The sequence below is a fragment of the Nuphar pumila genome, chromosome 3, assembly GCF_984573655.1.
Source record: "Nuphar pumila chromosome 3, dmNupPumi1.hap1.1, whole genome shotgun sequence".
NCBI lineage: Eukaryota > Viridiplantae > Streptophyta > Magnoliopsida > Nymphaeales > Nymphaeaceae > Nuphar > Nuphar pumila.
In genome coordinates this window covers 13319504-13347172 of record NC_143251.1, presented here as the reverse complement: position 1 = coordinate 13347172, position 27669 = coordinate 13319504, and the positions used below count along the sequence as shown (strand labels likewise).

At 39.5% G+C, this 27669-nt stretch overlaps 1 protein-coding gene across 4 annotated transcripts; it reads left to right on the top strand.

Moving 5' to 3' along the window:
* Positions 1-12034: 12034 nt before the first annotated feature.
* Positions 12035-17031, top strand: LOC149842030 (ubiquitin C-terminal hydrolase 22-like). Of its 4 annotated transcripts, none has more exons than XR_016431028.1 (4): positions 12035-13223; positions 14461-14585; positions 15095-16193; positions 16816-17031. XR_016431028.1 is itself a non-coding variant. In XM_090001254.1 (3 exons), the coding sequence occupies exons 1-3, from the start codon at positions 12361-12363 to the stop codon at positions 15865-15867; spliced, it is 1761 nt and encodes a 586-aa protein (XP_089857380.1). In that variant the 5' UTR covers positions 12035-12360; the 3' UTR covers positions 15868-17031. The 4 variants fall into 4 exon arrangements, 1 of the variants encoding a protein (XP_089857380.1); XR_016431027.1 differs by having other exon boundaries at positions 16629-17031; XR_016431026.1 differs by having other exon boundaries at positions 16275-17031.
* The last annotated feature ends 10638 nt before the right edge of the window (positions 17032-27669 follow it).

Genomic DNA, 27669 nt, shown 5'->3' with positions numbered 1-27669 from the left:
AACCGCACGGAGCCGCTGGTTCGTGTCGCACTTGCTTTTGTGGATTGGGCCAACCTTGGTGAAACCAAACACAGCTTAGGTCTAGGTTGGCTCTAGATCTACTTGATGAACATTTTGTATTAAGTCTGGTTGAGTTGGTTATAAAAGCAATAAATATTATAATTATCATAAAACAAAAAAATAAAAGGAAAACCGACTCAGCAGTAAAGGACACATTCTAATCGATTCAGATAACATTGATCCATACTCATATTTGGACCCTTAACTAAAACCAGTCTTATTTCAAATTCAAGGAGACGCATTCACGTGAAGGTGGAGATTATAGGACCAAGCTGGAGCATCTATTTAGAGAAAAAAAAAACATGTATTTGGATTTAGAAAAGAAGCGTGATATAGCTCTGCCCGTCCATGGAGGGTGGGAAGAAAAACAATGTTGCAGTGGCTTGCAAAATAAGACCATCAAATGGAGACTTGTTTCTCAGACTGGATGAATGTGCAGGATTCGCGAAAGAATTAATATGGATGGACTCATGTTCCTTTGCGTGGACAGAATTGAGCCCGCGCACCTGCACAAACAAAGGTTATGTGGATGGGCAGGACATTGCATCCTACACGTCCATCTGAGATGCTGATGTGTTCCAAGTGGGCTTGCAGTGAAACTGGGTTCGAACCTAAGCTAGGTAAGTAAAAAACAGGGTCAAAGCCAAAAACGTGTTCTGTTTGATTCTTATAAACTTTAGAAAACAATGATTTCTCCTAATTGGTTGAACATAAATGGCTCAAATTTGAAGGCTATCTAAGAGACAAGTGGAAGAAGACACTACAATAAATCACAGGGTCAAACTCCATTCGCTTGAGGATTTAATTATGAGTTTGTGATCAAACTGCAACTTTTTTTTCTAGGTTTGTTTATTTTATTTGACAGGTTTCAGTAAACAAAATGGTTCTCTTAATTGGTTTGGAGTTTGGGGCTGATTTTTTAATGATAGGTTAAGAATAAGAAGGTCTAGAAACATATTTGAGCCTAGGTGAGAGTGTGTTCGACCTAGAGAGGTTTTAGAGTACTGAAAAAGGTTTGGTATGCACAGTTGGGGCTATGGATGGCTTGGAACAATGGCACAAACACAGATGCTTTGATGTAGTTCTTGGTAGCATCTCGGTTCACAAGTGGGCTTGACCACAAGGATCGAGCATACCCAAAGAGACAAGCCTTGAGAGAGGGTGAACAAGTCGAAGGTAGGGACTTGCAAGGGTAGAGAGAGTAAGGAGTGATGGGTTAGGGGCCAACGGGTAGGTGTGTAACGGCCCAAAATCTCAGACTTTAAACTTTGAGAAAAAATTTGAAAAGCCTTCTAATCCTTCTTTTTTTAGAGTTTTAAAATAACAGTTCAGCGAAAAATGATATTTGAAATAACAAGCCGACAGATCTTGGTCGCATTACGGTGAACCTTTCTTTAAGCAACGAGTTTGCATATCTTTACAGACATTAAAACCATATAGATTCAAAATGAGGTTTTTGATAATTTAGAGTTTATATAAAAGCAAAATTTCTTAAAAAAACTCTTATACAACATTTACAAAAAAAAAACGTGTTCAGGAGCAAAATGCCAGAGAAACAGTGGGATCTTGATGTCATCTTGTCATCACGCCTTCACCTAGCATTCCGACCTAATCATCACTTGTACCCATAAAAAGGGTCAGATTGACGAAAATCTAGTAGGTGCATAGATATAACAATTTAAAACAAGACTAACACATGCGTTATTTCATTCGAGATATGCATTTTAACGTAAGTAAAATAAGCATGATAACTTTGTTTCGATATTAATTATCCTGAGGGTATGCATAGGATAAACGTAAAACAACGGAGACTGCCCAAGAATTTATCATTCTCTGTATTTTGACACACCAAACAACTAACTAAGTCTGTTTTAAAGATGACGACCAGTGACCAAGAGATAATTCCCCAGAGGCATTCGTGCAAGAGATGCATCCAACTTCTGCAGAAGTCCATGGGGTCTATCACCTAGGATAATATTCGATAGCCTCATCCCCTAACTCCGATGATCGGGAACACCGAGTCAATTTCTACTTGAGTATAGTTGTTAACAACCTATCAATCAGAGTTTTTGTACCATCTTATCCCCTTCCTTAACGAAACCAAAGAGACAAATGTGTACGTCAGGTTATATTTTAACTGACGACTCATTTTACATGCTCTAGTATTTCAAACCAACTCGAGCATCTTGTCTGCGAAGGCGATCATCACCATTTATGTGATTTTCTTTTCATCATTGTGCATTTGCATGCTACGAGGTTACCATAAACCTCACATCCAATCATTATAGTATTAACATGCCGCACATGTCTGATAGTACCGCTAAGATGAAAGGGACATCAGTTTTTCAGAAAGAAACTCCAACCTTGTTTAGAAAATTTCAATGTCCTGTGCTCATGGTCGAAGATATCCGAGTCATTTTTGGATATCACAACAAAAGAGCGTACATACCTTTTAGGGCTACACAGAGTTAAGGGAAAGACTTGGTTGCGAATAAGCAACCGCCAGATATTCGTTTTCGCTTTTCGAAATAACGAATATTACAAACATTGAAAACTCACATAAAATTTTATTTTTCTTTAAAGACTTTGGCGAGCATGCACTATTCTGCTTCTTTAAATGCAAGTGTAATGCACAGTAGGCAGAAGTATGCAAAACTACATACCTTACAAAGTCATATATATGTATATATGATACATATATATCAAAGTATAAGCTTATGCACGTAACAACACAACGACAAAGTAAATGACATAAAGTCATACTCGATGTGCGAAACCATACATCGAGCTAAATAAACTGCATAAGCGATGCACGATGTACAAAATCATACATCAGCTAAGTAAATTAAGTAAACAATAGCTTGTACACGTAACAATACAGCGGTAAGGTAAATAACATAAAGCAAGACTCAATATGTGAAATCACACATCAAGCTAAATAAATTACATAAGAGATACATGATATACGCAATCGTACATCGACCAAATAAATTACATAAGCAGTAGCTTGTGCACATAACAACGCGATGGCAAAGTAAATGACATAAATTTAAATGAAAAAAGAATATGCAAAATTATGTCCTTGAGTTAAAATCACACACACACACATATGTTAGAAATGTTCTGCCATTGTCCTTGTATGCAATTTAAATGGGCTAATTTTTTTATGGTAAGTTGGAAACATATGAATTGAGTTAGTGTTTAATTTTGATAACTAAACTTGTTCTGGTTAAGAAGAAATGACTTAAGGAAGTCAGGCTAAATTCTGTAAATCTCAGCCTGCAGAATAAATCGAGTCAACTATATCGAGATGGGTCAAGAAGGTTAGAAGTGAGTTTGAGCATAAGTGAGGGTGTGTTCGACTTACCAGAGCTAAGGGGAGATGTCTTGGAGTACTGAGAAAGGTATGGTCTACACACTTGAAGCTAAGGATGGTTTCAAACAATGACACGAACACAAACACTTTGATATAGTTCTTGGTAGCACCTTGGTTCACAAGTGGGCTTGACTACAAGGATCGAGCATAACCAAAGAGACGAGCCCTCTGACATGGTGAACAAGTCGGAGGTAGGGACTTGCAGGGGGCAGAGAGAGAAGGGAGTAAGGGCTTAGAGGCCAAGGGGTAAGTGAGAGAGTGTTTGAGAGAGACGTCCCTTGAGGGTGTTGACTACCACAAGAGAGAAATAGAGCGAGACTAAACTTTCAGATTTTATTTTCTTCTTTGATAATCTTTCCCAGCGCAAGGGAGCTTCTTTTATATACCAAGTGGAGCTCCATAACAACAAATACAAATAACAATAAATATTAAAGAAATAAGAAAGTAATATTAAAACTAACTTAAAATTTCTAAGAGCTTTGTGAAACCCAAAGAGACTCTAAACTCTATTTTTAGATAAAACCTTCATAGGGTTAGGATAACACCTAGGGTCTTCTTAAACAGCTTTGCAAAGCCATCTAGGCCATATTCAAGAGGTTTAGGCACCCTCAAGGTGGACCTATAAATTTTTATTAATACCAAGAATGCCCCTACACATATCAGGCTTGGGCGACTGGATATTGGCTTGAAAGATTTGATTAACTTGGTCAACTTAATGAAATAGATCTTGTTTTGAGTGAGTGAACCTTGGTTTGGTAGATACAATTCATTGAGGTACCTTGGTGGATACAATGTTGTCATTGTTGTTCTGTTCCTCTCCTAGTTTCGCTCCATGCCCTGATCTGTCCAAGGTGGTTTTGAGTTGGGTCTTTTCTTGTTCAGCTCCATCAAATGCTAATGTGGATCTGAGTTCTTGTGGATATATGACATCCATTGGAACCTCTTCTACTGTTTGGGGCATTAGATTAAATCTGGTCTGTCTTGTAGGGCACCCGATTGCACATTCTGGGTCATTGAGGTTGAATCTGGGTCTCCCAAGACTGACTCCTCACTATTTGGATCAAGAGTCAGGTCTCTAGAAATTATGACCATAACATATGTCTTTTGTTGTTCCGGGGGGGAGGGGATAGAACAAGGGTGGACAGGACTCCTTGCCCCTGCCCGGGATAAAAGAAAAAAGCTTTATTTTGAGGGTGCTGGATAAGGCAGAACAATGTATCTTGTTTGCTGACAGTATAGGACAAAACATGTCCTGTCCACTCATGTCCAGGATTCATACACATCCTTATATGCCTTTAAAAAACAAAAACGTGTTCTTGTCCAGCCTTGGATAAGGACACATGCATACAAAACATGACATGCCACTGTGTCCATGTCCAGAGCTGCCCGTGAATCAAACTCCCCCTCACCAATCATCCTTGTTGGTACTCTCCCTTTCCACTAGGCAGGTCTTCCCATCAGGTAGACCTTGTGGCAAAGGACACACCCCACACCCTGCCAAGAAAATCAGGTGCTTTGGGCATGCACTGACAGGGTTCAAAAAATTCCAAAAATCCAAACTGAATTTCCTGTGCTGAAAGATAGACGTGTAGACTTTGACAAAACAATGAGATAGGCTATGAAATTAGCCATCATTGGATCCTGTCTCACCATTAATTGCTCACCCAATTTTCCATCCACACACTTTTATGCATTTACTATTTTGTACCATAAAGTGGGGTCATTAGTGAGAGAATATGACCAAATATCATGGTTGGTTAATGCAAATTGACTGAAGGAGGTCGGGTCAGGGTACTCAAGGGTTCCTCTGATGCCCTTCATCCATATGATGAACATCATGGTTGGATTGCCCATAGATGTCCTTTCAGGGCCATTAATCAATAGGAAGGAGTATCAGGGGGCAATGCGATTGCACACTTTTAGTATGCCGCTACCGTTGATTACCCTCCATCTTTGGGATACGGCCTGTCAGTTGCGAGCCTCAAGGCTGAGAAGTTGCAGCAGTGCACTAAAAGTGTGCAATTACATTGCACCGATCCTCCCTCAATCAATAGTGCCTAGGCAATGAAAACAAATTCATGGTGGTTGGATGCCACACATCCCATAGATGGACGACAGGGGTACCTCTGAGTAGTTGAGATTTCCCATTCTTATATCAATCCACCTCCTATGGCACCCGAAGAAACCCAAAATTGAAGGGAAAGAAAATGCTGTAGGGTAGAGGGTGCTTCGCTACAAGAAAATATTTGATGTGTTTGGATACTTTGGAATAGAATTCTCTTGGCATTTTTAATCCAAAGGAAATAAAAAAGGGAATTCTTAATCTCTAGATTTTTCGTCATTTGAAAAACTTGGACAGTGTTATTCTTTTTCTTTGATAATTCATGTATTAATGTTTGGCTTTATCATGGAATTCATGTCAGGGTTCTGGGTTAGATTAGCCAAAAAAAGGATATGGGTTCAGATCAAGATCAAGGTATTATTGAATTTGATTTAAATGGACTTTTTTTTTACATTTACACCCTAAAAACACCATCAGGACTAGAGACGTAGCCAGCCATACTTACTACATAAAACTCTATGAGCTTATCCCATTTCCCCAGGGAGTCGACATGCTTCGACTTACGTAACGAGAGAGGTCCATGAGATTTTAACCTAGACCGCCTGCCTAGCAGACTAGGCCCCATCCCACTATGCCAAACCCCTCTGGGGCTGAGTTAAATGGATATTTGCATATTTATAATTATGCAATGGCTTCTACAATTGGATCTAAGAATGCTTTATTAACAAAATCATCAACATAACATTATAAAAAATTCAACAAATAACTCAAAAAAAAAATTTGCCATAAAATCCCAGCATCAGATAGTAAAATATGAAATTTCCCAGAAATAAAAAAAAAGGTACCCCTTCTGCCCTACAAACCACCATTTAAAGCAAAATAATTGACGGGTAGGTATAGATTATGTGAGTCATATTAACCTGCTCACATTTGGTTGTGGCTGGTTGGACTCACTTTGTCTTCATTTCAGTTTCTCTAAAAGTTGGTCGCTCTATCTCTATCTCTATCTTCTTAGTTTGGTGCACTGCACCAGCACATTACTAGTTGATAAAACAAATTTTCATCTTTTCTTGGATTTTAGTTATTGGGGGTTGGAAAGCCCATATCAGGTGCAATCACATGGCACAAAATTTGTACATTAAGCACCTCATGGCCTTCAATCAGGCCTTGGGCTTCACAAATGACAGGCCTGTCTCCGCCATCCAGTTTTGACTGAACAAGGGCTTATCCTTTGCACTCATTAAAGTAAGGGGGTTTGACACTCATGAGAATGAAACCTTGACCACCCTTGTAGGGAAGCAGATCAGGTCATGCTGAAAATGAGCGTTTTTACTCATGCTGACATCGTGGCGGAAGCAGATCAGGTCATGCTGAAAATGAGCGTTTTTACTCATGCTGACATCGTGGCCATCCGATTTGCATTTTAAAAAGCTCAAAAGTCAACAAAACCACATGGCATTCATCCAAAATGCAAACAAACGGCCACGATGTCTGCATGAGCAAAAACGCTCATTTTCAGCATGACCTGATCTGCTTCCCCGGTCTAGTGGCCAAAACCCCCACAACTGTGCCAAACCCCTTGGGGCTAATTGCTTTATTTGGTTACTGTTTGCATAGTTTTTTCCGCCCTTTCTTTCTTTTATATATATATATATATAAAGCATTTGGTAACGGTGACATGAGGTAAAAACATTTCTTTTATTTTTAGTTATTTTTCGTAAAACTAACTTTATAGATGTGATCTACATGTTTTTCTTAATGTGAATTGACTCTTAGATTGTTCAATTAAGTCATGTAGGTAGGTTTTTATAAGTCTTTAAAAATCAATGGCTTACCGTGTAGGATACTTTCTTAGAACAAAAAATTGCATTTTTTTCATAAAAAAAACATGATTCTAAAGAGGGTTTTTATATTTTGAATATATTAAATCCATGGGTCTGATTTGATTAAAACAACCCACACCATAAAGATCCACATGCATTTGTACCTAGAGAGAGAGATGTGAAGGCATTCAACAATTTATAGTAAAGAAAACGTTAAAAGTTTAAAACTGTCATTTTCCAGAGTTCAAAAAGTTTATCCTTTTATCTTTTTCTTGGGTGTATATACTTTTGTTGTTTTTCTTTGGTTGTTCAAAAAGGGGTAATGTTTGCTACCTTCGTGGGAAAGGAACACGTAGTGAAAAATATAATATTTTTATTTTTGTCAGTATTTTGCACATCTGACCCTTCATATGCAATTTATATATTAAGTTTAATATAAATTGATCTTTGAATCATGTTTTTCCTATGTATATGTTAGATTTTATAAAGGTTGGAAAATCATCGACGTACAATGCACCAAATTTAAAAAAAAAACACATTTTTATGTCAAAAAACTATGATCCAAGGGTCTATTCCTACTATTTTGATAATGTTGAACACATCCACGAGGTCAGATTTGGTCAAAAAAATATCTTCTTATTGGGCTTAAGGGGGGGGGGGGGGGGGGGGTTGTTCCTTACCCACAAGATTAGCAAACGCGATCCGAGAAAAAGTAACCAAGGTGGCCATATGAGCAATTTCTTAAAAAGTGAAGCACTTATCTTAAATATTAAAAACTTGGGGGTAAATAAACATAAATTTGCCATAGGTGGAGTGACTTAGATGTACATACACTTTTTTCAGACACTATTTTACCATGTTATTTTTATTTTATTTATGTTGAACGCATGTCATGTGCCATATTTTGACAAGCAAGCTGGATTTAGGCCGATCCCACCAGTTATATAATGTACCATTAGGTTTTGAACTTATAACGTCCCAACACAAGGTGAGGTACACTAATAGCTCCTACCAAACAAGCTGAGCCCCATGTGTCATAACTCTACTAAAACCATAAATCTCTCCCTCTACACCACTAAAAGAATATGATTGGAAATTGCATCAAATAGTTAATTGTTGTAGTTGGGTGCAAGTGGTGAGCAACTACATTCACGAAAATTGAAGCCCTAACACATCAACTTTTAGTTACTCTAGCATAATTAGCCATTTAATTTTAACAGCTTTTGTTCTACACATCTTTAAAAATATAAACCTTGAATACACGTAAAAATGTGAATAGAAAATGCTTCTCTCTAGAGTTTAAACTCAAATTTTGATGAACCCTCATAGAAGCAAGGAAAACTTAAGGTAGGGTCCCGCGACTACCTTGTCCTACATGGCCCATCTCTAAAATCTACGAACACACCTGTGTACTAGCATGGTTTGATATGGCGCCTTCACCTTAGCACCCTCCTGGCCGTGCATGTAGAGTCTAGACTCATATTGCATATCATTGCTACCTAGATGATCTAGGTCCATACGTATATATAATATATAATTTAGGGTTGCACGTACCATCTATAACACCATAATCCAATTTTATTTGGGTTTCTGCTCCATATCTTTGAAAATGGAATAGATTAAATTGATGTCAAAGTTATTATAGTTATGATGCACATATTTATATCTGAGCAATTTATGCTAATCTAGGACTAGTTTACTCCAAACACGTTTAGGGATGGCAGTGGACGAAGGGAGGAAGGGGACCCGCCCCGCCTCACCTCATTTAGACCGGGGATGTAAGACATGAAATGAAGAATGAACTGGAGATGGAGGTTAAAATTAAAATCTGTGCGGGGATGGACTTACTCTTGCACTTACCCCGCCCTCTCCCATCCCCACTCCCTATTATTATACCTATATATTATAAAATCTTATATATATATATATATATATATATATATATATATATATATTCCTAACTCTAACATAAAACCTTTTTTCTAATCTCTTCATTCTTCTTCCTCTAACGAGTTGTGTGAACTCTGATTTTTCTTCCCTCCTTCCTCTAATGACGGAAGGTGGCATTGGTGAAAGGACCGAAGAAACGGGCTCTGCCCTACCTCACCCATTTTGGACCGGGGATGAAGGACATGAAACAGGGGAATAGACCGGGGATGGAGGTTAAAATCAAAACCCGTGCGGAGATGGAGGCGAAGATGAAAGGCAAAATTTTGAGACAGGGCAGGAGTGGAGACCTTGTCCCCCAACATCCCTAAACACATTACAGTGAAAATCTTTGTTATCTATGGAAACTTTGGTTAAAATATGGAATATCTTTTAGTTAGAGATGCCTTTTGAGACTATTCATAATCTTTCACAAGTTATTGGCTAATTGGCCTATCGTAATAAAGTGATTCATATCAAATGAGTTAATCGTTGTATTGTACAATTTATATGAGATTCTTGCCTAATAGATTTCCATCTAAGTACTTAAAAGAAAAAGGAGGCTCATTTCTCTGATTAGTATAACGTTTTTACACATTTTTCTTAAGTAGGGAAATCCTTTAAAAGTATAATTAAAAGCACACACACACAAGAAAACACTGATAATGTGGTTCGACTGATCAGGCCTACTATGTCCATGGGCAAGCTTTCTCTCCTCTCTCTCTCTCTCACCAGTTTACAGATAAAGAAGATTCCATTAAGTAGGCATTGAGTACATAGAGTTTTAGGAGTCTTTCTTCATTGAAATCCTTTCTATACAAGGACTCTTGATAATCAAGAAAGCTTCTGGATTGGTTTCTCCATATCCGAACAACAAAAAAACAAAATCGAAAAATATAAAAAGGTGATTTATACTCAATAGTTCTATGCCTTCAATAGCATCAAATTTAAACCCTTATAAATTTATAGGAGATTCTTGTCTAAAACTTGAAAAGAAAAGGAAACTCAATTTTCTGATTAGTAGATTTTTTTTCTTTCCTCAAAATTTTGAAGTGGGGAGAACCATTAAAATTAAAATAAGTAATATGCATTGCATTTCTAATCTTAAAAAAACTGCATTTTAACTAATAGGTTTCTTATGTTATCTTTCCTATATCTTTTTACAAAGCAAGTGACAGAAGTTGTAGCTCTACATAGACAGGAGTGGATAAATAGGACTTGCAAAGTCTTCATGATGATGATAAAATAAATGGATTTTGAACCAAACATTCCTTGTATCAACTTTAATAAGTGTTAAGACTATGATAATATCATCTAATTGCTTATACATTTTATACAATGTACTTAGATTGTGAATGGTAGGAAACACTAGATTTCTTCATGATAGTGTAGCTCATTTGGTACGTGCATCCAATGAATGCTATCAAGTTGACAGGAAGTCAAGAGTTCAAAACCCATGTAGTGCATCCTTCTGCTGGAGTCTAGCTGGTTGTACAGTTGCACTGCCTAGTGAGCAATGGGTCCTATGACTTTACACCAATGAACTTGGCCAGGAAGGCCGATTTTTTCCATTATCCAGAAGAAGGAAACACTAGATTTCACAAAATATATATAATGCTTCAAGGTCCAACCAGACAACGCAACTTTTCCTTAATGCTAACAAAATGGAGATTAGGGACATAAATGTGATGAACTTGCTTCGGATCTAAGCATTACCGAATCTGACCTAATCAGATCTTGCCTAATTGGATTCTGATTTGGATCTAGAGTTGGATGGAAAAAGGCAATTCGGATTCGACCAGCTAATCCTATACATTTATATACAATAGAGTCGGATTACTTGCCAGATTCAGATGCAGTACTGCCTAGCTAATCCGAATTTGTTTATCAACCAGATAGCATTTGGTCTATCTATTGGAAGAGTGTAGAGCCTATATTTTCTACTTAGATATAAATTCATAACTTTTGTGCATTCAACTTCACAGTAAGTTGGTGAGGGGTAGTAAACTCCATGAAAAATTATTTTGTATCCCAATCAATAAAGAAGGCTCAGTGTGATCTAGGACATAGGCCATTCTTGCTGAACCAGGTAAAATTCTTGTTTTCGTGTGGCTGTGTTTTCTCCTTTTGTTGTTTGGTGCCTGTTTCTTCTATTCATCACTATCAACCTGACTAATCCAATTCAAATTCAATCATATATACAACCCAAACCCAATCCTTTGGCATCTTTTAACGCAGACTCACAAGTCATTCTAAAACTTAGCCAAGCTCATGCAGGAAACAAAGGCATGGCAAGTAGATTTACTTAACTAAATAGTTAGTCTTGACCTATTGAAAGTTGGTAATCCATCAAGACCTACTCAAATAGAGACCCACCTATGAAATCTTGGTTTGAGCTTCTGATCCTTTTTCCCTTAAAAAAGTAAAGGGTCATGCTTGTCCTAGATCAAGAACCGTAATCAAATAGCAACTTGAGATCCATCCAAGTCCAAGTTAGCTTAAAGCCTTAATTGATTTATCTCTATACCAAATGTGGTGTATGGATTCGAGTCCACCCTTTTCAAGTCAAGGCTCGAATATATGCACAAAAAAACTCGGATCTTGATGAGTCCTACATCCAAATAGGAATGTTGGATGTAGATCTAGACCCGGATCCATGATAGTGAAGAACCAAATTAGCCATCCCATAAATACTTATCACACCCACAAAGGAGAAATATCACCAACCTAGCAAAGACCCCTTTATTTTTGTAGTAAATAACAAATTTCATTTTCCTCTCTCTCTCTCTCGGGCGCGCGCAAGTTCGAGGCGAGGAGCGAGAATCGCGCGAAAGGAACTCTCCCCATTTCTTCTCTTCCCCTTCTCTCTCCGTCTTCCCTATCGCAGGAAGCGAGATTCGTTCTGAGAGACGCGATTCCGCAATTGATCCACGAAGGGGAAGAGAGTGAGAGAGAGTGTGCGTGTGAGGGAAGAAGAAGAAGATAAAGAAGAAGGGAGAGAAAGAATGGCGGCGATCTGATGATTTCCAGAAACTCGTTAGCGGAATTCCGGGATTCTCACGAGCCCACCGATCCATGATCCGGTTTAGGCCTAGGGTTAGGGTTTACCCCCGATGTCCGCCACCAGGAGCAGCGCTACCACCACCACCACCGCCGACCACCACCAGCACGGCATCGCGTCGCCGCGGCCGTGCGCGCACCTCTCCGACTACAGGGAGAGGCACGGCCTCAACGGCTTCCGCGTCCTGGCGCGCTGCCTGCGGATCCGACCGCCGGGACGGGCGTCGATCCGCCGCGACCCAAAGGAGGTCCCCCGCTGCGACTCCTGCGGCGCCGATGCCGGCCGGCTCTACGCCTGCCTGATCTGCGCCACAGTCTCCTGCTGGCGCCCGCCGGACTCCTGGCACGCCTGCGCCCACGCCCAGGCGCGCCCCGGTCACGAGATCGCCGTCGACGTCGACCGGGCCGAGCTCTTCTGCTGCGCCTGCCGCGACCAGGTCTACGACCGAGACTTCGACACCACCGTCGTCCTCGCTCAGAAGGCCGCCACTGAGCTGCCGTCGCCGAAGCAGCTGCCGCCCTCGTCCCCTCCTCCGCCGCACCCCGCCAACGGGATCCGCGCTACCACCCTTAGGAAGCGGCAGAAGGTAGTCGATTACCGGCCGTGGATGCCGGATTCGCGGGAGAGGGCGTTGATGGGCAGGGGATCGGTCCCCCTTTCCGCCCAAGACGGCGGTCCGTGGGGTCTCAGGGGGCTCAGCAATCTGGGAAACACCTGCTTCATGAACTCCGTTTTGCAGGCGTTGCTTCACACCCCTCCCCTGAGGAACTACTTCCTAAGCGATCGCCACAACCGCCACGCCTGCCGAACGAAGACGGCGGCCCGGCCGTGCCTCGCCTGCGACTTGGACACAATCTTCTCGGCCGTCTTCTCCACTAATCGGACGCCTTACAGTCCGGCGAGGTTCCTCTACAGGTGAATCGTCATCTCCTGAACAAAAAAACCATACTTTTTTCTTCTTTTCCGTTTACGTTAATCCATGGATCATGGTGGCTGTAGTTTCTGTAAAGGGGGGCGTTATGGGTGCTTCCACTTGTCCAGAAAAGGAGGATGAGTTGAGAAATTCCATCTAGTTGTGAACTTGATTTCACAACTTATCCCGCTTTTCTTCTGGATAGGCATGCTTTTCCGAGAACAATCCGTTAATAGAAAATTGGATTTGCGTGCTATATTTGGATCTTGGTTGTTCGTGAAATCATGGTATTTTTAGTTTGATCCCTGCGTCTGGAGTTTTGGTTACTTGGGTGTCGTCCGAAGCGTGCCATCTCTCTCTCGCACGTGCAGATTCGCACGTGTACACGATTTGGGTGATGGATTGTAATCTTTTGATGGTTGTTTATGTGGATTGTGTTACATTTCCGTCGATTTTGCTGGATCTTGGAATGATGAGTGGATGCTGCAACATTAATGCATTAGATTGCCTTTGTACCAGACCCGTACTTGCCTTCCGTTGATGTGATAGTTTCCCTTTCCTCTTTTTTATTTAAAATTACCACCGGTAATATTTGGGCCAGCGTGTATGATTGAACAAGGAGTCATGATTATGATACTGTTTTAGGATTCCGCATTCTTATGTGTCTTCGTTTCTCATAAGATATTTGCCTTTTCTCTTTTTGATTTTTGGGTGAATATTCGCTCGCGTGGTGGGTGCAGGCTGATTCTATCCCATTGAAAATCCAATGATGTAGGATATGAAGTGGAAGTCTATTCGATTCGTCTCATGTTGTTATAAGAACTTTTGTTGGTGTTCGGTTTACCCATTCTTTTATACTGAAAAGAGCTGTGGTTATGGCTTCTGAATGCTGAGAGAGAGAGAGAGAGAGTTTGGAAGTTTTAACGATTGCATAAACATAGGAAGCGTGAAGAAGCACGTCCCAGAATCTAGCACCCTCCATGCAAGCGAGCCGATGATGTCTATTGGTCAATCGACTGATGGCTGTGGAAGCATGGAGATCTGAAAGGCTTAATGCTGCTTCATACTTCTAAAGCATGAATGCTTCATACTGCTAAAGCATGAATTTTGTTAATCTGCTGTTTGTGTCTCTTTTTCATCAAAGTTCGTGCACATGTTGGATTCATTATGTAGGATTATTTACATTTGAATTTTATACATTTCCATTGGCTACTTTTACAAGTTATTCTTTTATTGCAGCTGGTGGCAACACGCAGCAAATCTTGCAAGCTATGAGCAGCAAGATGCTCACGAGTTTTTCATTTCAATGCTTGATGCAATCCATGAACGGGAGGAGCGTTCTCAATCCAATATTCGAAATGGAGGTAAAAGTTTTCGACATTGAAGTTACTTGGAAGTCATTTTTGCTGGTTCAGTGGCATGGTATGTACTATGTCCTACGTCAGAGTTCCATTGTACATTTTGATAAAAAAGAGGAAAAGAAAAGATTCACACACACACACACACACATACGGTCTCCACTAGCTGTAGTATCATTAAATTCCGTTTACATTTTATTAATACATTGTGTGCATGTATGCATACACCCGTAATCATGGTGTGTGTGTCCCCACATGCATACATTCTTTGAAGATTGAACCATGACATTGCAGACAGTTCTATCCTTGTATCTAATCAGTGAACAGTTATATGGTTTGATTTATTAAGATTACTGTAATTTTTTCTCTTTGTGCATGAAGAGCTCGGGTACAATGCATCTAAAAACAATATGGCTATTTTGTGTGAAGTCATTTCTATCAAATAGTTTTATAGAGACTAAAGTTTGTCTACCCCAATTAAAAAGTTTAATGATTGAATGTGACTCATGTTGCAGGCCATGGAGACTGTGGTTGTATTGCACATAAAGTTTTTTCAGGGATTTTAAGATCCGATGTGACATGTACTGTCTGTGGTTTCACATCTACCACATACGACCCCTGTGTTGATATCTCATTGGATCTAGAACCAAGTCATGGATCTGGAAAAATGACCAACTCAAAGTCCTATAATTGCAACGTAGAGACTGATTCTGTAATATCAAGTCAAAGCTTGGGAATATCTACTCTCAGGGGGTGCTTAGATCGCTTTACGAGGCCTGAAAAGTTGGGTGCTGACCAGAAGTTCTACTGTCAACACTGTAAAGTCAGGCAGGAGTCCCTGAAGCAGATGTCCATAAGAAAGCTCCCTCTGGTTTCATGTTTTCATATCAAAAGATTTGAACATTCATCAACTAGAAATATGTCAAGAAAGGTGGATAGGTATTTGCAATTCCCTTTTTCCTTGGACATGTCCCCATACCTGTCCTCCTCTATCATCAGGAGCAGATTTGGCAACAGGATCTTTTCTTTTGATGGTGATGAGATAGAATATCCCTTCGGATTATCCCCACAGTTCGAGTTGTTTGCAGTGGTTACCCATGCAGGTAAACTTGATGCTGGCCATTATGTGACTTATCTAAGGCTCAGTGATCAGTGGTTTAAATGTGATGATGCATGGATTACTCAAGTTAGTGACGGAGTTGTGACAGCTGCACAAGGATACATGATGTTTTATGTACAGCAGAAACTATTTTATAAAGCAAGTGACAACCTGGTTGCTCCTCGATAGCCCATGGGAAAGATTGGTCAATAAGGCATCGAAGCTGGACAATTTAGCCCTAAGTTTTATGTCCAGCCACGTGATCTTCACATGCAGAAAAGATTGTCACCAGCTCAGCTACTGGTGATATCAGCTTCTTGTTGGATTGGTTGCAACTAGTGATTCTTATTGTTCCGATATGACTGCTGCTGAGAAGCAGTACTTGATTTTAACAGCTCTTTCAGTTTTGTGAGAATCTCTCTTGAGAATAATGAAATTCTCAAGGGGGGTAAACAGGAGCCTAAATTTTTGCGGCATTCCTTACAGCTGTGGTCACAAATTTTTCACCCATAAAGGTATGGTTTTTATTGAATGGCATAAAAAAAGTTTTTCTCCTCTTTTGCATTATTCAGAAGTAGCATTTTATTCTTGTCCAGAGTTCTTCAAAAGCTGAAGTTTGTACCCACAGGGGGAAAAAGGAAGTTTGCCACTGCAATGCATTTATTATTATCCTGCTATCTCATCTTTACATTCTAAAATGAGACTTTCTCGTTCTTTCTTGGATTTGTTCTTCATGGAAACCATATCTTTACCATGTGAGAACTTTTCCATTAGTTATGATTATGAACACTAATAGCTTATCCATTTGTTAAGTTAAGCAATGGGTTCTCTTTCCCCGAACATGACAGCTTTCAGGTTTCCTCTTCATTGAGTGCTCTACAGTGGGTCTTGCCCCTCGTTAGGATTGTTGTCTAGTCCTAATAGCCTGTAAACTAAATGTAAATGGACAGGATGTTTGCTTGAGCCTGGAGAGGTTGGTATGCGTCTGCGCGATGAGAAGGTTTCAAGCTGACGTAACATGGCTTCAGCATTGACTCCACTCTATGCATTTCCAGACACAATCAACGTGTCACACTGGATCTTGAGATGAACCATGTACAGGATCATTGTACATTTAAGTATTTATCATATGTGCAGATCGACAGTGCTCCCTTATCAATCAAATATTTGAAGTGAAGATGGCTGGTTTTTTCCTGGCTGTAACCTGTAGCATTAAATTGCTTCTACCTAGGATGTGCAAAGCGTTTCTAGGTCTATGAAAATTTTATTCTTGTAGAGATCCTATAGATGCCTATTCTTTTCCTAGATACTGTATCTGGTACGAGTAAGAATACAATATTATTGTGTATCAGACATTATGGTGGTGGAGTATCCATACTTTCCTTTGACAGGGATATATATATATATATATATATATATATATATATATATATATATATATATATATATCTCCAAATGCTGGAGATTATTCCTCAACAGTCATGGAATGAAGTTACTTCTTATAAGTTGTGACTTGTAGCATAATTCTTCTACTCTTTTTGCATTTACTTTCTGAGTGGTCATCATTACGTTCATCAGCTCATCATTATTGAGTTTGTGAGAGATTTGCTTCTGCAAGTTCCAAATCTTGTTCTTGATTTTATGATCTTAGAAAGACCATTCTAAATCCCTTTCTGAAATTCTTCAGTATGTTTTAAGCCCTTCATCGGCAGATACTCCTATAAATTTGATGCTTTTATGATGGCGTCTACAACAGCTTATCAACTATTTCCATAGTTGTCAAGTATTGTTGTCAACTCAGTGACAAAAGTGTGTAGAGGATGCCCTATTTTCTCGTCAATGATTGTTTGCATCCTGAACTCCTTGCTCATGTTTTCTTCAGTCAACCATTAGGCATGAACCTGGTGCTCAAATATTTAAAAGGTTAAGGCAAGAGTTCGCATCCAATTTTGTAGTTTTTTTTTTATGAGAATTCTAGATAGGCCATCTGAAAGTTTGAGAATGATACCATAAAGACATTGATGGATATTGGACCATCGTGTCTAGGAGGTCCTGCAGGTGCGAAGCACCCAGAAATCGCACGAGTATGTATCAATGTTAATCTCATCATTTTGTTTAGTTTCTTCTTTTCCTGGTTTTTGATAAATACGAAAGCTCATTACAGAATGTGTTGTCATCCTTGAGAAACTTTGTATCTTGAGAAGTGGGTAGATGTTTCACTAACTAAATTATTGGAATGATAATTAATATAACCATAGAATAATTCAGAACTTTGTTATTAGTTTGATATAGTACCTACGCAAGTGTTGTACCTGTAAAATTCAGACTACGCAAGCATTGTATTTGTAAAATTCAGTGACTGATTAAACTGCATAGTGCACCACATCTGTGAATGTGGGTATCCGGCTTTTTTAACTTGAAATAATGCTGCGTATATCTGTGCATGTGAAATGGAGGATTTTTGTACCCTGACCTTTAACTTGCACAATACTAAGACACCAATCTCTTTATACCTCCCACTGAGTAACTGAAAATGAGGCTTTGATAGGAGATCATATCAGAGCCGCATCATGCATCGCATGTGGTAGGTATCTGCCCATCTTGACTTTTGTTGAGAAAGTTCAAATAGACCAAAGAAAGAAAAAAAAGGAATAGAGAAAAGAAAAGATCAAAAATAGAGAATTCAGAGAAAAAAGGGAGATGAAACCAAGGACAGTACTTGACTGGTTTTTGTGCAATATATGCTTCCATGAGAAGTATGTCTTGTATAATATGCGATGCACTTGAGAAGTAATTGACCTGGCAATGCCCTTATGTATGTGCAATGATCTTGTTCGCCCCCAGCCTGGTTATCAGAAAGGAAAAGATGCTATAATCTTCTTCTAGTGTTCAACATCTTTGTGCATAAATTAATAGCACGCTTCTCCTACTCTATTACTCTGTATCTCATCTCCCTAGATACAGTTTCAAAAGAAAACAGAAGGGTAATTGACTTTCCTGGCATGATATATGTTTATGGTCAATGCTCCTATTATTGGCCATCTCAACTTTTTATTTGAACTTTTATTCCCTTCTGCAGATTGATTTTTACACAATGCATGGCAACTTAGCCATATCAGGTCTTAGAAGTGTGATCATGCACTCTGCTGTTGGGTCTCTTAGCTTACTGATAAAATTTTGCATTAACATTGGAAAAGTGGTGAGGAAAGCAGTTGTCCTGAAATAGATGATAATTGACTAACTGATGCTTATTCCTAGCTATAACTTGGCAATAAGCTGGTGAAGCAAGAACAGACATGCAATGATATCAAGGGTTGATAGGAGATATCCTGCACATCCATAATTATGTGAACTTTGTGATGATACATGGTGCATGTATTTTTTTTATACAACAACCAATAAAAAGTAAACATGAAAAGCAGCATAAATTATTACATTATTGGAGTGTCATGGCATTCGAGAATTAGCATTTGTTAGTTTTAAAGAAAATTAATTTGTAATGTGAAGTAGAAACCTTGCATCTGTTGTAGTTGCTTGCCTCACCAACCGTTGGAGGTAGTTTCTATAACATGTTCATCTTTCTTCCTATCAATGGCTCTAGAGCGACTTTCTTTTCCTTAACAATTCATTGAAAGGGGCCCATTCATAGGATCCCTATGTTTCAAAGTAATTTAAAGAGAAATTGCTGAGTTGACAGGAAAGTGCATACCTTTCCTATCAGTGATGAAACAAACACTCAAAGGGTAGGTGGGAAAAGTCCATGTGGGCATGCCACCTACCTCTCTTTTTTCATGTGATGCATTTATTCCTCCCGGTCATGGGGAAGGTATTTCATTGGAAAGACAATCTGGTAGGAGCCTTTTAAGTCTTTGATGGGGCCTTGTAAACTTTTCTTGCATAAGCTATGCTGAAGCAACTTATTTTAGTATAATACATAAATTATAGTTGCTTATTGATTATTTGGGAAGTGTCATAGTCATCTATCATTAGTTTGATCGTGATTTCAAAAATCATTATATACAACAGTGGGTCAAAGAGCATTTTAAAATTCAATATGGGCTTTTCAATTAAGGTTGACCTAGAAGGGAGACTAAAGTGAGTCCACTTGGACCTCCAACTTGATTCTGACACACCTCTTGAACGTGGATAAGAGGAACGCTGCCTGTGAATTTAGAGGACAAAATTGGTTATGCTTGGTTGGATCTTATTTCGAGTTCCAGAGCTTATGCTTGAAGTGTTTCTATGTCAGACATGGATCAAATTTGTTGTAGTTCTATGTTAGCACTTTTTCCCCAACTTAGATAAAAATAGAGGCCAAATTAGACACACGTCTATGCTTACATAGAAATTCGAATACTCTCTCTCTCTCTCTCTTAGGGTTAAAAGTGGGTGTTTTTAAATGCATAAGTATGGTATGGATAAACCTAATATAGGTGCGCCTTTGGATGACATTTTGGTCCAAGGATGCACCTAAAACCAAGTCTATTTTCAGGCCTTGCTTCAATCTTAAACATGACCCAAACAAAGGTATACAAGTAGGTTTAGAGATAATCAAATATCTATGCCCGAATTTGGATCCATATTTGAGTCAAACTTTGGTTCACTTTTAACCTAATTTTAGTTTTATATTAGTTATAAAAGCACGGGCCCTTTTTAATCCGATTTCAATCTTGATGTAGGCCGAAGATTACAGAAAATTATTATTTGGATTTTAATCCATATCAAATAAAAAATGCTGCATGTTCATGTCCAATAGGCCTAAGCTAACCTTCCAAGTGAAGCCCATGGGGGCTCCACAGACTTGGGTGGGGGCTGAAGAATTCTACACCAAGAAAACTGTGGTTTTCCTTTGTCATAAAAAAGGAAAAACAACAGTGAAAAATCCTTGAGTTTTTTTTCACGAGGGATGGGAAAACCACCCCCAGGATCAGAGACAATCATTGGCAATGCCTGCCGTATAGTGTAAATGTTGGATCATATTTTAGATCACACAATTTCACAATCAACAACATGACATAAATCAGGATATACAACAACATGAAAATCATGATTAACAGTCGATCGAAACAGGAACATGGAGCAAAACAGGAACATGGAGCAAGCATATCAATTTTCGCATAATACCAAAATCCAAACAACAACATATGAACAAACAGATGTAGAGAACACAATAAAAACAACGAAAACATGTTAATATTGTATAACAGGCTAAGGCGTACTATAGTACTTCCCTTAGAGAAGATTCACCCTCACATACAGTGCAAACAGGGTCCGTCGTCCTTCCCTCAGGATACAATAGCCTCGACGATCAGGATCAGTGCACTCCGACGGATCATCCTTTGAAGACAACCTCTCTGAACCGCTGTTGCAGAAAGCCCCTTCAGAGAAAACCCAGAGAAAGAGAGAGCGAGAGAAGCAGGGAGAGAGAAAACACAGTCTTTCTTCCTTAGAATTTTGTGCGTCTAGCATCTGCGTAACCTCAACCCTAACCACGTTTTTATAACTCACGAACGATTACAAAAACATGGAAGGGATCCGTGTTTTTGTAGAGAACACAATAAAAACAACGAAAACATGTTAATATTGTATAACAGGCTAAGGCGTACTATAGTACTTCCCTTAGAGAAGATTCACCCTCACATACAGTGCAAACAGGGTCCGTCGTCCTTCCCTCAGGATACAATAGCCTCGACGATCAGGATCAGTGCACTCCGACGGATCATCCTTTGAAGACAACCTCTCTGAACCGCTGTTGCAGAAAGCCCCTTCAGAGAAAACCCAGAGAAAGAGAGAGCGAGAGAAGCAGGGAGAGAGAAAACACAGTCTTTCTTCCTTAGAATTTTGTGCGTCTAGCATCTGCGTAACCTCAGCCCTAACCACGTTTTTATAACTCACGAACGATTACAAAAACATGGAAGGGATCCGTTACGAAATTCGAGGAGTCGAGACCCGTTACGAACATGGACTACGAGGAATCGTGACCCGTCATAACCCATTAATGAATCCAAATAATCATATAAACTAAACTTTGGGCAAAAATGTACTTTGGGCTTAATTGGATATGGCCTTAAAGGACCAATTACCTAAACCGAACTGGCACAGTTGGTGGGCGCGCACACGTGTGTGTGGTAGTCATCCCATCCTCTTGTTCTTAGGAACAAGTGTAAGAGTTTACATATAGGTTATAAAGCCCACAACAAACTCAGACCTCTTCAATATGGAACTATTCCACATCATCAAGTCCAAACCTTTTTTTTCAAAAACAAAAAAAACAGCCCACGTTTTCTTCATTTGAATTCTCTCACCTTTCCTTCTTACATCCAACAATAAACCCATGGCATCTCTGCCCCCATGGAGTGACCTTGCTTGGACAATGAGCAAAGGACATAATGCCTTTGACCCTTCTTATATGCAAGGGGCAGACACTCATGGGAATGGAACACTGACCTCCCGTGTAGCAGCCAAGGCTTCCTCCCACAAAGCCAAAACCCTTGGGGATGAAAAAAGAAAAAAGAATGACAAACAACCATTTAGGGAGAACTGACTGCATTGGAATAGATTGAGAATGTTGGAGTTTAATGACAGAAAAAACTTGAGTTGTAATCAATATTTAAGCCCTTGTGGATGCATTATTTGATCTTAGGTTGTGAGCATCATAACGCTTAACGACACTTTAGCCATCGGTGCAAGTAAATTATCAAGATTGATTTTTGCAGTGAAAGCTATAAGTCCGTGTCGGTGTGTCCGCTCTTGCCAACAAGGACGCACCCCAAAATAGCCTGTCCCTTTGACATGTTCTGTGGATTAGGGATGGCAGTGGACCGGGGCTTGGGCGGGGGACAGTCTCCACCCCCTGCTCAAAATTCTGCCCTCCATCCTCACATGGTTTTGATTTTAACCTCCATCCTTGCTTCATGTCTTCCATCCTCGGTCCAAATGGGGTAAGGCGGGGCGGGGCCTCTTTTCCCCTCGGTCCATTGCTATCCCTAAAGAAGGATTGGGGGCGGGGCGAGGCAGGATATAGACGGGGCAAGGCGGGGGAAAGTGTAAGTCCATCTCGGCGCGGGTTTTAATAAGATTAGAGATCAAAATCTTATATCTTCTACCTTTGAGACAACGTATTTTTTTTCTATATACTTTCAGCTTTAAAAAACAAATTCCCTTTTTTCTTTTTTCTTTTGGTTGTGAAGAAGCCAGATCGAACTCTTTTAGTTTAGCTAGATGGAGCTCATCATGAGCTTGAACTCAGCTTGATTCACCACAAAAAACAACCTGAGCTTGAACACCTTATGTTCATTCATTCGGCTTATTTGCCGATCTGGCTAGCCAAGACCAAGTCAAGTGAGTTAAAACCGATCTGGCTCATGGAATGGTTGTAAAGAACTGAGCCCATCAAGCTCTGACCAGACAAGTCTGCATGGTTGGCAAGAATCTTTGACTAACATAACTTTCCAGAAACAAACCGACATGCCTTCAACAACCAGCTTTATATGTAGATGTGCATATTAATGGCATAAACCTAAACCCACCTCAACGCCTCCATTACCTATGGGTAGGGTGTCAATGGGTCTGGTTTACCCGGACCCAATTCGGACCAAACCCTATAGGGTGATAAACAAGAAGACTCGATTAAGACCCGGGTCCGGACCCAAAGGTCCGATTAATACATGAATCCGGGTATAGTTTGTGAAATTTTATACCAGACCCGGGCCCGACCTGAGTTCTGATTAAGACCTGCAATTTTTCAATGTAAAAATGATAAAAAAATATTATTTTACCGGGTATGGTCCGGGTCTGGTTCATGTAGTTATTATCGGGTCCGGGTATGGTTTCTCTTATAGTGGATCTGATTAAACTGGAGCCTGGACCCGATACCATACCCAAAAATCAGGTCCAAGTCTGGTTCCACCTATGTCTGAACCAAACCCGACCCGTTGATACCCCTACCTATGGGATTGCCGTTCTGTCATACTCTTTCCTAACGAAGGGACTCTAAGTGCACCTTACCCTTTCTGTCTAAACCCTTTTCCTTTCCACTTAGGGCTGGGAAGATGAGCTGCTCATGGTTCTGCTTGTAAAGAGTTTATTAGAACTCCTAAAAATAGGCTCGACAAGCCGAACATGAAAAATGAGTCCTCGTATCATCTCCTCATAATGGTTGGTTTATGTTACAAAGACACGTGGACACAAGGACACCTGACACGGGTTCTATTCGAAAGTTCGATTTGTTTTTAGAAAATGGAAAACGAGGACATGTAATTTCCAAAATTTGTAATCAATAAAAACTATTTTTTGATATTGTCATGTAAAAAATGTAATTTTATTTAAATAAGACTTTAAAACATTAAAAAACAGTAAAATAATATTAAAATATATTCCATACGTGTTAGTGTCCATGTGTGTCTGCTCGTGTCCACAGGGACACCCCCACCAAAATGGTGTGTCCCTGTGACATAGGTTAAAGTGATTTGCTTGCATACAATAAGTAGGGGTGGCAAAACCTGACACGACCCGCCAACCCGCCTCTTAGGCGGGTTCGGGTTGGGCTTAAGCCAACCCGCTTAATAAACGGGTTGACCCACCTAACCCGTTTATTAAACGGGTCAGGTTCGGGTTGGGGGTATGCCAACCCCGCTGACCCGTTTAATAAACGGGTTAGTCGGGCGGGTCAACCCGCCAACCTGACCCGTCAACCCATCAACCCGACCCGCCAACCAGAGAACCCGTTTACCCGATCCAACCCATTTATTAAATGGGTTGGCGGGTCGTGTCGGGTTACCCGTTTATTAAAAGGGCCGGGTTCGTGTTTGCCACAGCCGACCCGTTTAATAAATGGGTCAGGTTCGGGTTGAGGTATGCTGACCCGCCAACCCATCGGGTCGACCCGCCAACCCGACACGATTGCCACCCCTAACAATAAGTTTAGACGAGTCGAGCTTGAGCTGGCTTGATTAAAATAATAGAATTTCAATTTTATCCACTGAACAGAGATCAAACTAGCACATTTATAAAATGAATACATTGTTTTAAGGCTGTAAGCAATAGGTTTGGACTCCACATGCTTTTCTTGCAAGCCCAACACTCCAATCATCTACAATCTATGATCTAAAGTATATTGTAAAAAATATTTATTACTAGTGAACGATTGCGTCATTCACCTTCCTCTTTATACGTAGATTGTCATTATTTATAAGGGCAAAGTATTGTCCATCTACTCGTCAAACTTGTGAATTATGGGGAAAAAATGTATTAAAAATTGATATTGTGCTTCAGTTCATTTTTATTTTTTATTTTTATAATTGATAATCAAGCTTGCTTAATGAGATATGCATTGTTATTTTTTAATTAATTTATTTATTTTGTGCTTACACAAAAGTAGTCATGAATCTTCTTCCTAGTACTTTTGTGGAGGGTGAAGGAACAACAAAAGAGGTCACATCACCGATGACCTTGAGGAAAAGAGAATGGAAGGACCATAAACTTATATGCTTAGTGATACAAATTCTGTCTTGTATAAGTGAGGTAATAATTATCTTGGTGATGACCAAGAACACATGCTAAGAGCTTGGTGATGCCCACAATGCATGCAAGAGAGAGAAAGATGCAGACAGCTTAAAAAACCCTATTTCAAGTATGCTTGATTCAATTACGATGAAGGATGGCAGACTCAATTCTCATGTGGATCCTGTTACGGATCGATAACCCAATCGAGGTTATAAGGACCCTCTTTGGAGGTTTGTGCTGAGCACCAAGAAACGATGAAGGCCCGCTTTTAGCCCGTCACCCTAGCTTATGTTTCTTGAGGCCAAGAGAGTGATCCATTCGAATCGGATTTGAAAACTCACATGAAGATTCAGATCCAAAGAGTTTTTATAAATAGGTGATTTAGGAGAGATATAACAATTTAATTGTTGACCAAACTTATTGATTGCCTGATCCTTACTTTTCTTGGTTACTTTCATTAAACTCTTTACGTTATTGAATTTTCAGTTGCTTTCTCCGTTGTTTTACTTGCAAACTAAATCAATGAATTTATTGGCTGAATGGATTTTGGAGGGAATATAGAAAGCAAAAACAAATTGTACAATAATGTTAATCTGTCAAGTTAAGAAGCAGAATTTCCAAAATGGAAATTTTGTTTCATAACTCGATCATGAAATTGAGGTTTGTTTGGCTCTCTCTAGTCTCTTCAAGTAAGGATGCAAACAGATTGGATATGGTCTGGATTTGCCTCATCAGATCTGGTTCAGGTCCAGACTCGTATTCAGATTTACTGTTTGCATTTGGTGCACTTGTGATGCAGGAGCGGAGAAACGTCAAGTTCGAGTTTAAAAGATTGAGTATCATCCAGTTTAAAGTCCATTTAATTATTGCATCTTATTTGGTTTGTGTTTGGATTTTAGATCTATCCAAAATTCGTCATAGAATTAGGGTTTTTTTCCAAGTATGAATACTTTATTTTGAAGCTTTGTAATTAGCTTGGTTCTAAACTTGGCTTTGCTCTTCACCATTCTCTCTCTAAACTCTAGTTCTTGCTTTCTTTTTTTGTGGTTGATAGCATAGTCGTAGATGGTAGCGTAGATTTTCGTGAATTGGGCAACTGATTTGCATCAACTTGGCTCATGTTCCTCTTAGATCCAGCCCCTGGGCAATCCCCATGAATCCTCTACCTGTTCTATTGAGAAAAAAATTAAGAGAAATGTTCAACAAAAGCTACTGAGTGGGGGGTACAAATTTGCCTTTAATAGCTTCGGATTAAATCATTTAGTTCTCGGAAACTCTGAAGCTCAAAAGTTAAGTGGGATTTAGACAATCACTTGCCAAAGCATGAACTGAGAGCAGTGTGAATTAGGATTGAACTTTTAGACCAGCACTCATGCTGTTGAAATACAACTGATGCTTCTTACTTTATAATGTTTGCATGTACTAATTTTTCAGGCCACAGACCAGCACTCATGGGTTCCCTAATTCAGGACAAAGACAGTATCAACACATCATAATTAAGACGATTATTTTTTTCAAATGTCAATAAAATCATTTCTCCTCAAGTATATTAAATTTATTTCTCACTCAATAAAAAAAAAGCTCGATTCTCAACTAAAATGGTTCTATAAGTGTTGCTATCATCTTCCTTCTTTTGTGACATGCCGCATGGATTTTCTAGTCATATGGTTTCTTTCTGTCTATTGTTAGAGAAATAAAAACGTCTTGTCTTTTTATTTTTATATAAAAAGTAGAAAGAATGTCTTTTTCATTTCATATAGAAAGTCAAAGTTATGTTAAGCCCTGACTCACCTTCCATGGAAGGAACCCTTAGGTTTTCAGGATCTTGTCTTTCTATGGTCAAGTTGAATATTAGAAAAAGCTGTCTTCTTTATGATTCATTAATATCGAGAAAGACAGCCACCCATGCGACATAGCCACTACCGATAACCTCCCATGCAGACCCCACCTCCTTAGGGGAGGTGTGAAACCCAACTGGACAGCTGTGACAAGTTTGAAAGCTAGTTACATTAGTGGTGCACTCGATGACATGAAGCATGAGATGAATCCCATGATAGAGTGAGAATTTGGAGATGTTAGCTCATGTTTGCACTGAGAAAGATAAACTCTTTGAAGGGGCATGAGAATGAGAATGATGAACCAGAGAATAATGTGACACTTGTTAAGATGACACACATTTTAATCGATTGCTTAAACTGAAGAGAAAAACATGACTGAGAGTGAGTTTGAAGGGCAAGCAGCAAAAGTTGTTGCAAAACAAGCAACCTCCAAATCAAAGGTGCTTCTCAATTTGTTTGAACTCTCCATGAACCTGCAAATGTCATCCACTGGTGTGGAGTCTCAAGCTAAGGACTTTGTGCAGTGTTTTATCTATGATGTAAATTGTTTTATCTCTGATGTAAATTGAGAGGGCTTGATTTACGATAAAACTATCTACTATGAATTATGTAAACTACTTGTGAATAAAACCAACGGGAAAACAACTGA

What these genes read in the sequence shown, in the direction of transcription:
- LOC149842030 (XM_090001254.1), top strand. Translation starts at nt 12,361, where the DNA reads ATGTCCGCCACCAGGAGCAGCGCTACCACCACCACCACCGCCGACCAC. An exon ending in CCGGCGAGGTTCCTCTACAG is followed by an intron (nt 13,224 to 14,460) that starts GTGAATCGTCAT and finishes CTTTTATTGCAG; the next exon opens with CTGGTGGCAACACGCAGCAA. An exon ending in ATCCAATATTCGAAATGGAG is followed by an intron (nt 14,586 to 15,094) that starts GTAAAAGTTTTC and finishes CTCATGTTGCAG; the next exon opens with GCCATGGAGACTGTGGTTGT.